The 15,561-nt window shown below is 35.0% G+C and overlaps 1 protein-coding gene across 1 annotated transcript in view; it reads left to right on the top strand.

Moving 5' to 3' along the window:
- The window catches only part of LOC118735544 (angiotensin-converting enzyme), a gene marked incomplete in the record, with an annotated part of 223,323 nt that overhangs the window by 974 nt on the left and 206,788 nt on the right, over positions 1-15,561 (top strand). The window contains 7 exon segments of the mRNA XM_036465350.1: positions 1,671-2,267; positions 2,347-2,928; positions 8,058-8,216; positions 8,274-8,514; positions 8,572-9,299; positions 9,357-9,460; positions 10,331-10,429. Of these exon segments, the coding sequence (XP_036321243.1) occupies positions 2,007-2,267; positions 2,347-2,928; positions 8,058-8,216; positions 8,274-8,514; positions 8,572-9,299; positions 9,357-9,460; positions 10,331-10,429 (2,174 nt within the window).

Below are 15,561 nucleotides of genomic sequence, written 5' to 3'. Positions count from 1 at the left end.
AAATAAAATAAAATAAAATAAAATAAAATAAAATAAAATAAAATAAAGTAAAATTAAGTAAAAGATTATAAAAAAAAATAAAATAAAATAAATTGAAACAGATAAAACAAAAAATATTAAAACCGATATAAAAAATTAAATTCAACAAGTAATTTTTAAGCAAAAAACAAAACCGACTTCAATTCTTATATTAAAGTTTAAGATTATCGTTAATCTCTTCATGATCAAATGATCGGATTAAAACCAAATTAAAATGGGACCACCTGTGAGGTAACACCTTTCCTTTAAAACAAGAATTATATAAATCGGTTAACGTATGCGGTAACATACATACATAAAAAAAATATAATAAAATAAAAAAATTAAAATATTCCGACGAATTGATAACCTTCCTCCTGTTTGTGAAGTCGGTTAAAAAGAAAATTAATAATAATAATAATGACAGTGGACAAAAACAAATAAAATAAAATAAATATGTAATATATATAAATAAATATAAAAAATAATGAATTAAAAGAGAATAAAATAAATTAAACAAAATCCAATAATATTAAAAAAAAATAAAATGAAGTATTTAGATAAAATAAAATCAAAACTGCAAGTGATATAAAAAAAAGCAAAATTAAAAAAAAAAAATAAAAACTAAACGCAATATAAAAATAAAAATGAAATAAAAAAAAAACAAAGTTAAATAAAACCAAAATATAAAATTAAAAATTAAAATTGAATAAAAAAAGATTTATGTAAACATAATAAAGTAAATCAAATAACTATAAAAATAAAAGTACCACTTTCAATGCTCTTATTAAAATTTAGGAGTACCGTTCATTTAATGAAGTAAAGTGGAAACAAAACTAAGACAAAAAAAGGAAAAGTTAAGCTAAACACATATTGGTTAAAAAATAAACAACTGAATATAATCAAATTAAATAAAATAAGTAAATAAGCAAAACACACATTCTCAACAATGCAAATATACAAATTTAGGAGTGCCGTTAATTTAATGAAGTAAAATGAAAATAAAGTAATACAAAAGAAATTAAAAAATTCGTAAATAAATACAATCACTTTAAATAAAACAATAACGAAATGAAAAGTGAAAGTAAAGGTAATTACTGAAGTAAGAATAAAAAAAAAACAAAAAATAAAACAACACAGATAAATCAGACACAAACAAAATGAAATAACATAGAATAAAACAATAAAATAAACATATGAAATCAAATAAGACTGCTGAAATTTACGAAGGAAATGATCTCGGAATGGTTTTTAAGTTTCCGGAATTATTGTGAAAAAATAAATAACTCATTTCCAAAGAAAGGTCCCTTAGGATCCAGCCTAGTGATGATGATCGTTTGTTAAGAGATTCGAAAAAAATTTATTTAAAATCACCGTTATATCCTAAAGAATTCATGAAAGGCGGTACAATTATAAACTTCTTAGACCCTGGAAGTTCCATAGCGGTATTTTTTCAATGGATTTCCTACACCTGCCCTTATAAAGTGAAAAGGGTGTATTCATGAACCCTTTGATCCACATTTTCGAAACACTACCCCACTTTTTTACTATCTAGTGTATCTATCATACATACATATATTCTTATAATCTAGCTTCTTGTGGGTGAAAAAAGATGATTGTGTTAAATATAATTTTTTTTCAATCCAAATTAGAAAAAAACGAATGATTTAAATTATTCCATATATTTTAAAAAGGAGTACAATAACAGCGATAAGCAAACTACTAATCTTAGGTAATATTTAGTTGGAGCAGCAATCTACGTTTAATAAATTGAGTGAAATTTTTATACCAAAAAGAATTTAAAAAGAAGTTTGAAAGTGATCGTATTGAAAGTTTAACACAAAAAACAAAACATAAAAAAAAACTAAAATAAAAAAAACTGCTAGTCGTATAAAAAAGTCAATCCAAATACTTCAGTTTACATCCAGTCAAAGTTCACTATTTTAAAGAAGTTTGACTACCACTGTAGTGTTACATGAAACCAAAATATGGCGAAAATAATCAACAAACCCGCCCTAAGCATTTTTACTATCCTACTGCATTCAGCACTTGCGGTGCAAGCAGAGCCACAACTCGATCTGCCACCTCTAAATCCAGACACGCAGGATCCAACGCTCTACTACAATGCGCTCACACCTAGAACACCAGCAAGTCCACAACAAACGCTAGGCGATTTCGATCGCAGTCAACGTTATGGGCCACCATACTCCAGCGATGGAGTGAATGATGATGGCGCTGATGATTTTAGAGTAAATAGCTAATGCATGTATATGTATACATAAATTTACTCAAACAACTTTCTTTTACAAAAACTACTCTCTTCAACAGAACGGCCAGACGTACGATGAGCGCATGCGCTACGGTTATGCCTATCCGGCAAGGCAGCCGAACTTTACACGCCCTGTCGCTGATTCACCCTTCTCTGACTACAATAACAATAATATAGGACAACAGCAACGCGATAATTATCGTTTCCCCAATCATAATTATGATAATCCAAGTGATCGCTTCAATAACAACAATCGGTATGCAGATGGTCTTGATGATCGTCAGCAAGATCGCTTCAACAATCCAACTAATGATTACAACGCACGCTTTAATGGAAATCAACCACCAGTTGGAAGCGATTTTGAACCAAATAGTCCCTTTAATCCGAATAATCCTTATAACAATGATCGTAGTCGCTTTGAGAATCCTTTCCGTCCAAATCAAGATCGTTTTAATTTGAATAATGATCGTTACTTTGAGAGGCAACGTTTCCAACAAGATCGCCGCTATCAAATTGAATTGGAGAAGCTGCGTAATTTGCTGGTCGAGACTGATCACAAAGGATCGCTGGAGTGTACAGCAAATGTGGCAGCGCAATGGAACTTTGAGACAAATGTGAATGAGATAACGCAAGCGCAAGCGGTGAGTAAGAGAGAGTGAGTGAGTTAGAGAAGGAGAGGAGTGAGGAGTGAGGAAGTAATAGTCAGAGTAAAAGAGTCGCACAGAAGTTCGAGGGAAAGCTAAGCAAGAATCCTTCAGCTTACTCAGCTGTAAAGTAGAAATGTATTTTTTTATATGGGCAAGAGCGCACATCAGCTAAAAAAAATACTTAACAAAGTTAAATTGCAGGCTTTGCAAGGTCAAACTCATACCAGCCATTCGCTCAGTCGCATTGCACAAGAGCCATGTAATACCCTAATACCAGACTTTGTTTGCTTTTTTTTGTTAATTTTTTCGAGAAAATTTCCCAGCATGCAGATCGCATGCGTTTGGTTGCGATAATTTTCACATAAAAAAGTCGTTTGTTTTTGTTTTATTATTTTGTGTTGTGTTGCTGATTTTTAACCAATAAGTTTTCTCACGTGCAAAGCCGCCCGGTTACGCGGCTGTTGTTGTTGCTGCGCGTTTTATCTGTACGTGATTGCGTGTAATGCGGTCACAGTGACAGTGGGTCGTCAAGGTTCGATGTGTCTAAAGTGGCTTACACACATATGTATGTATGTACATTTATAGGCATACATATGCACTTTAGCTCATATGCGGGTGTTTATAGATGCCTTCTCATACCTTGAAGATGTCAATGCCAATTTAAATTGTCGGTTCCTTGCCGAAAGATAAACGAAACGAAAATATCACAACAATTACGAAACAAAAGTCACGTTGAAAGCAAGGTTAAGGTTTGTTTGAATTTTTGATGGCTTCAGCTTAGATATCGGAAATACCAGAATTGTTTAAAGGCTTAAAAAAATTACCTTAATTTTAGTAGTAATTCGTGCATAAACTATCGAAAGTAGTAGTATTCTTTTCGAGCACAAATATAAAACTAGGTTTTTTCTTTGGTTCTTTCAGTCATCGAAGCACATGCTTACTCAAGAAATTAATTTTGGTATTAAACTATGCTAGGTGATTGCAGAGAGGATGCCACATTTCTAATTTCACGATCCATGGCCTCCACGGAGGTCCAGTATCTCACAACACAACAGACCATCAGTCATTTTGGTTCCGTGATATTTCAAGAACATAAACCGCTAGCCTTTGACAAGTTACAACTACGACAGCAGATGCTGTGCTCCTGTCACAATCTAAGGTTTACCTTACAATTCGTTGATTACGGACGATCGTCTGATGAAGTACACATTTCTACAGATTCAATCCCTAGTACAACCCGGAGACTGCAAAATGTAATTACGAGCCGTTCCGTAGGTCAACTCCTCGTGTTATTTTGTGCTAGACGAGTCCGGAGCCTACATTAAGACAATGTCATGACGGGGACCAAAGGTTGACATACTCTCTGCGCTGCTCTATAGGGCTACAAGTCCTTGCCATGGAACTAAAAGCACTTATCCGTCCGATAATGCGGTTTGATTTGAATTATTTTTGGTACAAAACTAAGTAATACACCTATTGATGGTGAAAGCACCCTACATAGAAAACTGGAAATCGCACAGGTCCTTTGCTATCAGCATGCGATCAAACTCTTGTGAGAAACAACACCTTCACCAACCTTCATGACCTTAACTATTGGCGTTTTATTTTCTACGAAAAATGTTTCCCTTTTATTGCCCTGCGAAACAACATATCTCTTCACTTCTCTGATAAAAGTTACTGTACTAAGTTAGGTTAGGTTAGGCTATTGTGGCAGACCCAATGAGGGGACCCACTTAGACATAATTAGATTGTCCATTATGTTACCACATTACAAAAATTCGTTGAACGATAACCACACGTTCTCTGTTTGACTAAGAGAAGCGCTGGATGCTCAAAACAAAGTTTCGCAAATGAAATGCGCACAGAGGTGCTTAAACCTTAGTCTAGCGAATGCCGGGAAGTCGGGTGGTGGGATTATTCCACCTCGTTTTCCAGACACCTAGCAGCTAGTAGGGATCCGTGACGATATTAAGTCTCATGGCGTGGGTTCCTAAAGGAACAATGTCGGGCCAGTTCACCTGTAAGAATTGAGAATAGAAGGGCCTTGCAACTTTGCATATAGGGGCTTTCGGCCAGCGCTCGCTCAGCACTCGATGTGAATCCATCTGTCCAACGGAACTTCTCTGCCCTCCCTGTCCAATTCATTAGCCCTGCAATTTCCAATGAAGTCATTGTGTCCAGGGACCCAAATCAGCTTGATTTGTAAGTACTCCGAGGCGGCTGTTGGGATGGTCAGGTATTCCCGGACAAGCGATCCCAGCGCCCTGATTGCCGGTTGCCTATTAGAGTAGATATTCGCCCACCTAGTCGGCAAAACATTGGTGCATAGCCAAATGGCTGACTCTTTTATGGCGGCTAACTCCGCCCCAATGACGCTAAAAAGATACAGCAGTCTGAACATAACATCTATTGAGAGTCATTGCCAGTAGACACCTCTTCCAATACTCCCGCCCAGATTCGATCCATCCGTGAAGATGTTTATTGGAGTCCTACTCCAGAGACTATCATTCCACCATTCCCCCCTTGAAAGGATGTGTGTGGAGAAGGATCCGTTTAGGGCCAGCCTCGAAACACTACGATCCATTTCTTCCGGTAGGAAGTCGAAGCTTTTGAGAATTGTCGAGAGATAACCAGATCTTTTGGGTCTAATGGGTCAGAAAACCGCCGCTTCTTTGCCCGCAATGCCAACAGGTGCGACCCTGGGCATAGCATTTAGCGCTAGAGTAGAAGTGGTCCGGATGACTCCGATGATTCTAACGAGGGCCGCCCCTTACACGCGCTCTAGCTTCCTAACAAGAGTTGACTTTTTCAGTGAATTTCACAACCAGATAAGCTTGAGTGTCCAAGAACTTTCCTCTGACGATTAGTGCCACATCATCCGCGTAGGCAATACTGTACTAACTTCCCTTACCTTTAGATCACGTCTCGTAGCAGCAGTATGATTCCTGAAAAACCGTTAGAAAAATAAAGATGAGTACGGCTAAGTAGCCGAAACAATACTGCCATGCCTAAAATGCAGGTTTGCACTCTTCCTTAGACAAAAAGTCGTACATACCCTTCGATTTGATGGATAATCGAAAAAATTAGTTTCCCTGAGCACGGTTCATGTCAGAGCAATCCATGAATATCGAGAACGTTTAGTGAAATATTTTTTTCAGCGGCAGCTTGTGAGGAAATTTCAGGGACCGAGAACAAAAGGTATGATCGAAACTAAATGTCGTTCTCGTAGGTTTGTTCCAAAGAACGCTTAAAAACCGAAACCAAAATGAGAAAAAAACCATCGGTAGTGTTTTCACAAGAACGAAAGGGAGAACAAAACTGTCGAGAACGTTTTCAATGGGAATTACATTAGAATAAAAAAACTGTGAAACGTTGCCAAAGAACATTTGTAAGACAGCAAAATGGGAACAAAAGTTTCCTGAACATTCTGGAAAAGAACAAAACGGGCAAATATTTTAAGGAGTTTTCTCTCGAAGAACAATTTTGGAACAAAAGTCTCGAGAACTTTCTGACAGAGAATGAAGCGGGAACAAATCTTCGCTGAAATATTCGCCAATAATGAAAGCCAGAATAAATTTTTTCTCGTAGCATTCCATTAGTTTAAAATGGTTACATATTAAAATTAGTTAAAAAGAACTGAATGATAATTATGCGAATTAGGTCGATGCACCTACTCTGACGGGTCCAAGATAGCCTGCGGTGTAGGGTGTAGGGAGAGGGGTATATTCCGAGGAGTTTGATGTCAATCGGTCCCTCCGGCTGGAAAACCACGAAGGCTGAAGTTCCGGGCATTTGTGAAGCCTGTAGAATATTAAGGAATAGTGCTACCAGGAAAGAAAGAGAGATTATTTACTCAGATAGCCAGGTAACACTCCTGGCTATATCATATACTGTAACCAAGTACAAGCTAGTCAAGAAATGCAAGATGGAGTTACGCTCGGCGTTAAGTCAATGTCCATCTCTCTTGTCTGGGTTCCCGGCCATAAGAACATAGAAGGCAATGAGAGAGCAGACGAACTGATCAGACAAATACAAACAGAAATCTACTTGCACCTTCTGAAACTGGCAAGGAGAAGGTGGTCAGAAATTCAGACTTGCAATATAGCACGAGAGCTTTAGTCTGACTTTATCAGGAAAAGAACAGCAGAACTGCTAATTAAATCAAGGATAGAAGTATTTAGAGTTGTAGCGACTATCCCCGGTCATTTCAGTATTTCATTTCCTGTGCGAATGCCCAGGTCTGGTTTATTTAAGACATAAATCTGTCGGGAAACACACAATGGAGCAGTTAGCGGATTTATCTAGTGCTACAATAGGTGGCATATACAAATACATAAGCGGTTCTAAATGGTTTGACTAAACTGCAGGAATGTTCTGACAGGGAGGATTCGATAGAATAAAATATCATTGTCCACGAGAAGTGCACCAAAATGGCGCTTTTTTGCGCAAATTGATTTCTGAGCGACAATTTAGGTAGCACTACAACCAACCAACCAGCCAACAAGGTCGATGCTCAGAAAATGAAAAACTGTTCCATAAATGAATCGCCCTTTCCTCTGGCTTACAATTAACAATCATGGTTCCCACTGAAACGATTTTCCATACCAACACGCAGACGCTCCCCTCATTCTCAAAACTTTTGCCCTCGTTTTGTTCTACAGCAGAACATTCCCCAGACCTTAGTTCCTATTGATCCTCCTTGAAAACGTTCTCGATAATTTCGTTCTCATTTCGCTCTCGCTGTTGGTTCTTTTGCGGGCACGTTCTTGATTTTACATTTTGTTCTCGTGCAGAACTAAAGCAAAACTGGAACGTGTCCTTCGTTTCCGGAAAACTTAAGTCGAAGTTTCTTCGATAAAATATCCCCGAGTAAGTTTGAACCTTAATATCTACTAATATTAAAAATAATACTAGTGAAAAGGCTGCTGATGGGTCCATGTCCAATTTGATAACTTTTTTTAAATCTGCAATGAGCGGTCAATGTCTCCCAGTGAGCTTTTGTTGATGTCTAACCCAAGGCAATGCTCAGAATATAGGTTTTTTTTTTTATTAAAAACTTCGTTATTTTAATTACAGTTGTAATTTTACGAAAATATTAAAATTTAATATTTTATGTACTCCAGCTCAATGCCCAACAAAATTATGTTGACTTTCTGCGCTTGGTCGCCGAGCAGTCAAAGACCGTAAATAAGGAACTTATACTCGATCGACGACTATATCGGCAGCTCATGCTACAGTCTGAAGCTGGACCCAATGCGCTACCCATAGAAACATTGGATCGGGTAAGTTAAAAGAAGCATAAAATTTCGATTAACACTCATCTCTACTTCTCCTCCCAGTACAATCGCCTGATCAATGAAATGCTGTACATTTATAATGAAGCCACAATTTGCGCTTATCAACAACCGTTCGTCTGCAACCTGCGCTACATACCCGATCTCAAGGAGATTATGTCTAAAAGTCGCGACTGGGATGAGTTGCAGCACACCTGGGTGGAGTATCATCGCAAAGCCGGACGTGAAATGCGCGATGGTTATGAACAGCTGGTGGATGTAATGAACGAGGTTGCCTATGTGAATAGTAAGTGGTGTAATTTCTCAACAAAATTCGTTGATTTAATACATATACCTCTGATAGATGTCACGAACGGCGGCGAGTTTTGGTATCTCCCTTATGAGTCAGCCAACTTTCGACAGGACGTTGAGATTGTTTGGGAACAAATACGTCCACTCTACGAGGGTCTACATTCGTATGTGCGTCGTAAATTGCGCGACTATTACGGCCCGAATCGCATCAATCGCATTGCACCCATACCCTCGCATATACTCGGCAATATGTATGCGCAGTCGTGGTCGAACATCTTGGACATTGTCATACCGTATCCTGGACGCAAATTGGTCGATATAACGCCACGCATGATCGAACAAGGCTATACGCCATTGCTTATGTTTCAATTAGCTGAGGAATTCTTCACTTCGATTAATATGTCGGCCGTGGGTCCTGAATTCTATCGCAATTCTGTCTTGGAACAACCCTTGGATGGACGACGTGTATTTTGTGAGCCCTCAGCATGGGATTTCTGTAATCGTCATGATTTTCGTGTTAAAGTTTGTTCGGAAATTAGTCAGAAGGGCCTGCTGAGTGCGCATCACGAGATGGCGCATATACAGTACTTTTTACAGTATAGGCATTTGCCGAAAGTTTTTCGAAATGGTGCAAATCCAGCTTTTCATCAAGCGATCGGCGATGCGGTAACATTGTCGATATCGACATCAAAACATTTTCAAACGATCGGGCTGCTGCAACGCTCGGTCGATGAGTCCAGCTATGACATAAACTACCTCATCACGATGGCTTTGGATAAGGTAAAAGAGACTGTTTTTGGGCTGAATGAAAATGTTGATAAATTTTGGGATTTTTAGGTTGCTTTTCTGCCTTTTGCCTTGGCCTTGGACAACTGGCGCTACGATGTATTTAGTGGGAATACCAACAAGCACACGATGAATTGCCACTTCTGGAATCTCAGGTTAGTCTTCATTTTACAGGGTGCAGCAAAAATTGCGTTAGAAAGTTTAAAAAAATGTTGATGCGAAAAATTTTTAATTTTGGTAGAGAAGACACTACGATAAGCGCACCTTGAACCGAAAGTTTAATCAACTGTTTTTAGATAAAAAGATTCCGAAATTTTTAGTTCTGTAATAATCGGTAACTATTTAAGTAACGAAAAACAATAAGAGCACATATATTGACAGGAATATCGGTTAATATATCAGTAAATATATCGAGGAAAAAGGCTAGGAGTTCGATAAAGATATAGAGATATTAAAATAATGAGATAGAGATATTAAAAATATACCGTAATTGGATAAATATTTTGATGGGTATGGGTACCGATATCGATAACAATGTATAGATAAATTTATCGATGACAGTATCGATTATGAAACAGAAAATTTATATTTTAATATGTTTAATTCGATCAAATAACTAAGGACCCAAAATAATCTTAATAATAAGATTTTTATACATATTTAGACGACTGCAAAATCTTAATTTTTTATTTTTATTTTTTTTTTTGGTAAAATTTAATCGTTATTATGTGATTGTTTTTCGTTATAATCGATACTGAGTTTCTATAACCGATTGCCATCTTTTATGCTCTACAAAATTAAATCTGAAAATGACGGTTAAATATGTTCGAAAAAAATAAAAATCAGAAAAAAACCATTATTATTGATTTAAAATATAAAAATCATAAAATAAGGGTTAGAGATTGGAAAAATACAAATCTAATTAATCGGGATTTTAGTTATTAAGATCATAACCGTTACGTTTTGTTGCACTCTGTACTGCTCTCTCGTGAAAAGTTTTCTAAAATTCCCAATCTCTCTTTTAGGGAGCGCTATGGGGGAATTAAACCGCCAGTGCTACGTTCAGAGAAAGACTTTGATTTGGGAGCAAAATATCACATTCCAGCGAATATACCCTACATCAAGTGAGTAATAGAATTAAAATATTTGGGGGAAATATTAATATGTGGATTCACTAAATTTAAAAATTCATCGTAACGAGCGTTAAACCACGAAAAAAAAAATTGTATCACTGAAATTGGCTTTAGTGTTTTTGAAAAAAGTCTCCATGAATTTTTTTATACAGATTTAGGTATCTTCGAAGCCAAGTATAAGTTTTGAATGCTTCAATGGCTTTTCGGTGTCTCGAAAAATGTTGGCGACAAAACTATTTGGATATGTGGACAAAATATGGGCGTGAGGCTAATTAGACGGCGGATGTTCCATGCATCAAGTCAATGTGTTTACTAATAATGATTGCTTGATTCGATCTAGGAGGAGAACTTTCGTCTTCATGCTTTTCGAGTTTATAAAGTAGGGTTTCTAACTTCCGTTTGTATACCCCCCACACTTGTCTGTTCAGTATTTCTCCAAAGGCAGAGCAGCCATTTAAGTCGAAGAAAACGTACAGAATTAGTTTTGAATTGTTTTTTCTCGAATAAATTTTGTTGGATTTGACTCTTCAAAGGCCCGTGCAGCTAATTGCTGTTTTCTTTCGGTATTCGTCACTCTCGCATTATTTAAAAGTTTCTTTGCATCATATGAATTGAGCAAGTTTTCTTGAGCCGTGAGCACTTGCATTTCCCGTTCAAGTGCCCAAGCAATATGATATTGAAGCTTCTTATGACAACGCCTGAGGTGACCTCCCAACATAAGTATGTATATCTCACTGTGAATCACGTACGCATCCTGCATTATAAGTTTCCGCACTGTATCGAAGATTATTTGAAAAATTTTAGCCTTAAAACGTTTATTTAGGCGAAGAAGTCCCGAAATAACCCATTTCTTTCATTGGCACTTGAAAAAATCATAATTGTTTTTATTTTTTTTTTAATAACTTTGGGAAGTTTTCAAATAGAATATTCATATTAGAGGCAATGAAAGTTATCTGTGAAGTTTGCAGAGTGTGCAACCGAATTAAAAATAAGTAATTTTTAGCAAAAAAAAACCGACTTAAAAAAATGTATATATATCTATATATATTTAATGATCCAATGATCGGACCTAAACCAGATTAGTATGGGACCACCTCTGAGACACTCCCTTTCCGATGCGAAAACAATTTTCGAAATCGGTTGACGTGGTCCAAAGTTATGCGGTAATATACATAAACAAAAAAAAAAATAAAAATAATAAAAGAAAAACAAAATATTCCAACGAACTAATAACCTCCTCCTTTTTTGGAAGTCGGTTAAAAAAATAGCAGAAATATGCAGAATATCTGTCGCAGCTATTTTGTAATTTTTGAAATTTAACGATTATTTGATTTTAAAAGTTTAAGAAAATTGAAAATTTCAACATTGAACAGTGTTTAAGCCGCCGCTTAAACCTTATTCAGCGGCCGTGAGCGCATCCTTTGGCGGCAGTGGAGTCGAAGCGACTCCGAAAATTATTACCGAGCGCCCACGGCCGCCTACCATCCTCGCAAAAATTACCACCGAAGGCAGTTCAGCTACTACAGTCGGACAACGCGCCCTTTTAAACTAATTCGTGGAATTACAGGCATATATATATATATCTCTGCTGTTAGACTTAAAGTTTAAATAAAAAACCAAAAACACCGGTTGTGAATTTTAAAATACTAGCAAACGTTTTTCCTTTAAGCGGAAACTAAAGTGTTTAGTGAGGTGAGTGCGAAAGGCGACCACTGGAAATAATCAAACAGTGAAAATGTTTTTCTTGTTAAAACGAACCAACCTAGAGTAATAAAACTAGTGTGCCACCAAATGAAAAAATAAAAATAAGATACATTGATCACACCGTACGACAGTAAATTTTGCAAAAAAAAAAAAAAATTAATTTACCCGCGAAACTATGGTTACAAGATATTTTTTAAAAGAACTTTGAAATTTAAAAAATATGATTTTTTCAAAAAAAAATATTTAAAAAATTCAGTGCAATGTAGTATAACAATAAGGGTATCATATGAAAGAAAAAAATCTGTATATATAACAGAATACATTTTTTGGTCCATAAGGACGAATGGGCATGAAAAATGTTTTTTTACAAATTTTGTCCTTAAATATCCTTCAAAATTTGCAATATTTATTTTCGAAAAATTATTGTTTGAGGCCTAATATACATGCCTCATCATCATCGGATTTCCTCCTGCAATATTTATTAGCTTCCTTTTTAAGTTCAATACCAATTCGTCCTTGTAAACCAAACAAATTTATTGTTTTTAAATTCTACAGAATTTTCTCTCTCATCTGGTGCCTATATTGTTATTCTACATTGCATTTATTTTTTAAAATAGATTTTTGAATTAATCATATTATTAAAATTTCAAAGTCCTTTGAAAAAAAAAAAAATCCTGACTTCAGAGTGAAAAACTAAGAACACAGCTGTTCTACATTTGGTTTCGTGAGTATATCGATTCTTTCGTGTGTTTTCCAATTTTTTTGTTTTTGTCGCACGGTGTTATAAGATGACGAAGATTTGCGAAACAAAAATTACAATTTTACAATTTTTACTGGAACACACGAAATTTATTCTGAAATTCTCATATACATACATACATGAAAGTCATGAAGAAATTAATATGTATATAATATATATACTCTAGAAAAATATTGCACGCCAATATTTATGTATATACTTGTAAAAAATATGACTTTTAAGTTAAGGCCTGCGAGTAAGTGTGTTAGCTGACTGTGTATGGTGCTAGGGGGTATATATGTACGTTACGTACACAACTAGGGGAATATGAAAACGAGTTTTCGTTTTAACTTTTTTTCGTACATATACCTTTTTTAAGTTTTCATTTCGTACATATATCTTTTTTAAGTTTTCATTTAAGTACAATTTGGCAATGTAATCTTCTTCTTTATGCAAAACTGAAGGTAATGCATTGTTTAAGATAAGTGTGCCACCATGTGTAGGTCAGTAGTTGTACAGTAGCATTTTTCAACTGTAGCACTCTTCCCTTAGCCTTGAAATGTAATTTCGTCTGCCATGCATGCCACCTTACACTTTCGATTTTCATTATTACGTCTTTACATCTCTACTTTCTGCAAGCTTTTGTAGAGCAAACTGCTATTTATTTCCTCCTACATTGGTTTCAAATATACTTATTTACACATACATACATACATATGCACATTCCACGCTGTTGCGGTTGAAATTGAAAGTGGAAAATGCTAGCTGCTGTGAAATTGTAGCCATTTCTATTTTGACTTTCTTTACTTTGCTCTGTTTTAACTTGACACAATTACTTCTTACACAGCAGAGCTGTCTTAGATGTGTGTTTACTTACCAGAGTTAACGGTATACACAATGTGTGACTATTGTTAGCATTTTCTACAATGCCATGCTTTGTTTTTAATTGCCTCTTTCCACTTATAATTCCTTTTTATCGCATTTATTTCAATATTTGTATATGTATTCGCAAGTATGTACATATGTATTTATTGTTATTTACTTGTTTACGTTTTTCGTTGACTTTGGTCACTTTGTGTAGCCAGTGCTGCCAAAGTCCGCGGTCTTTCTGACCCAGTAAACTGCTTTTCATACGGCACCCGCCAGCAGCTGCAATGTTAAAGCAAGTAAATATGTTTATACTGCTCTGACTCGATCATTCGTGCTCTGATGCATTTAACGACGACGACATTGGATTGGATAAGCAGATAAACTACGAGTAGTATGTTTGTTTGAGTGCTGAAGCGCAGGGTGTGGTAGCAGTTGGAAAATATGATGTGAATGAATTTGTAGGTGCAATGGGGTGGAAAGTATGTGTGCTTTAAATACTTGTTGAGCCATATTTTAGCAGCATTGACTGATGTCACTGACTGATGTAATTTTTGCATGAATATGTATTTAAATTAATTCATTGTTATTGTTTGTGCGTTTTTTCTAATAATCACATTGGAGAATTTTCGTTCAATAACACAGTTTTAGAGGTTTGTCTTCATCTGCCATTGCCGATTTCCAAAAAAAAATTTTTTTTTTGTGTACAAAAATCAACATTTCATTAATACCTGTAGTTCAAACTTTAGCTAAAATTTAAAATCATAAAATTGCAAGAAAAGCTTTTGTATGTATGTATTTTAACCAGGGACCGAACATAACAGTTATTGATAAAAACTGTCATGCAAAAATTCACTATGAAGGAAATGTTCTACAACTAAGTGAAACATACCAATCGATTTCGTTTTGCACCGAGACTCAAATTTGAAAATAAATTTTTATTTGCAATTTTTATGCAAAATTTAAAAATATAACAATTATATTTGATTTTTATATTATAAATCCAAAATAACAATTATTTTTGATTTTTATATTATATGGCTTAGATAACAGTTATTAAAGAGTTTTATTTATAAAAGTCATCAATAAAAATCAGTCAGTGACTTTTACTTTTAAAATTCATTAATATAAATCAGTGACCGACTTTTGCTTTTTAAATCAATCGTATAAAAGTCATTAACATGTTTTCGCAGTTAAGAAGGTGTTGGAAAACAAAAGTTTACTACGACTTATTCAAATGACTTTTATAAGTATGATTGAAAAAATAAAGATCAGTGACTGATTTTTATTTATGACTTTCATAAATAAAAGTCTTCGATAACTGTTATTTAAGACATATAAGTTAAAAATCAAAAATAACTGTTATTTGCGGATTATTTAAATAAAAATCAAGAATAATTGTTATTTTCGTTTTATAAAATAAAAGTCAGAAATAACGGTTATTTAAAGAGTAATTAAATAAAAGTCAAAAAATAATTGTTAAAGAGTGATTTTTTTAATAAAAATTGTAACTGTTACGGTCCCTGATTTTAACTTAAGTTCTCATAACTGCTACATTTAAATTCGGTGTAGATAAGCAGGATCTTATTGTATTTACATAAGATCATACTTTGACGTCTTTTTTCTGACATTTCTTAATATTGATGCTTGTTGAAAGAATATTTATTTTGGAAATTGTCTTAAAAAGTATGCAAAACTTTCTATGAATAAATGAACTGCTAAACTACTAATCCAGTTGAAAACTGAGGTTAACAGAAATTACAGAAAATTTATTAGGCTTTGCTAATGCAAAAAGAAACTAAAGACTATTTAA

This window comes from Rhagoletis pomonella, unplaced genomic scaffold (assembly GCF_013731165.1).
Source record: "Rhagoletis pomonella isolate Grant_MI unplaced genomic scaffold, Rhpom_1.0 Rhpom_scaffold_00003, whole genome shotgun sequence".
Classification (NCBI taxonomy): Eukaryota; Metazoa; Arthropoda; class Insecta; order Diptera; family Tephritidae; genus Rhagoletis; species Rhagoletis pomonella.
This window is presented reverse-complemented; position numbering and strand designations above follow the sequence as displayed.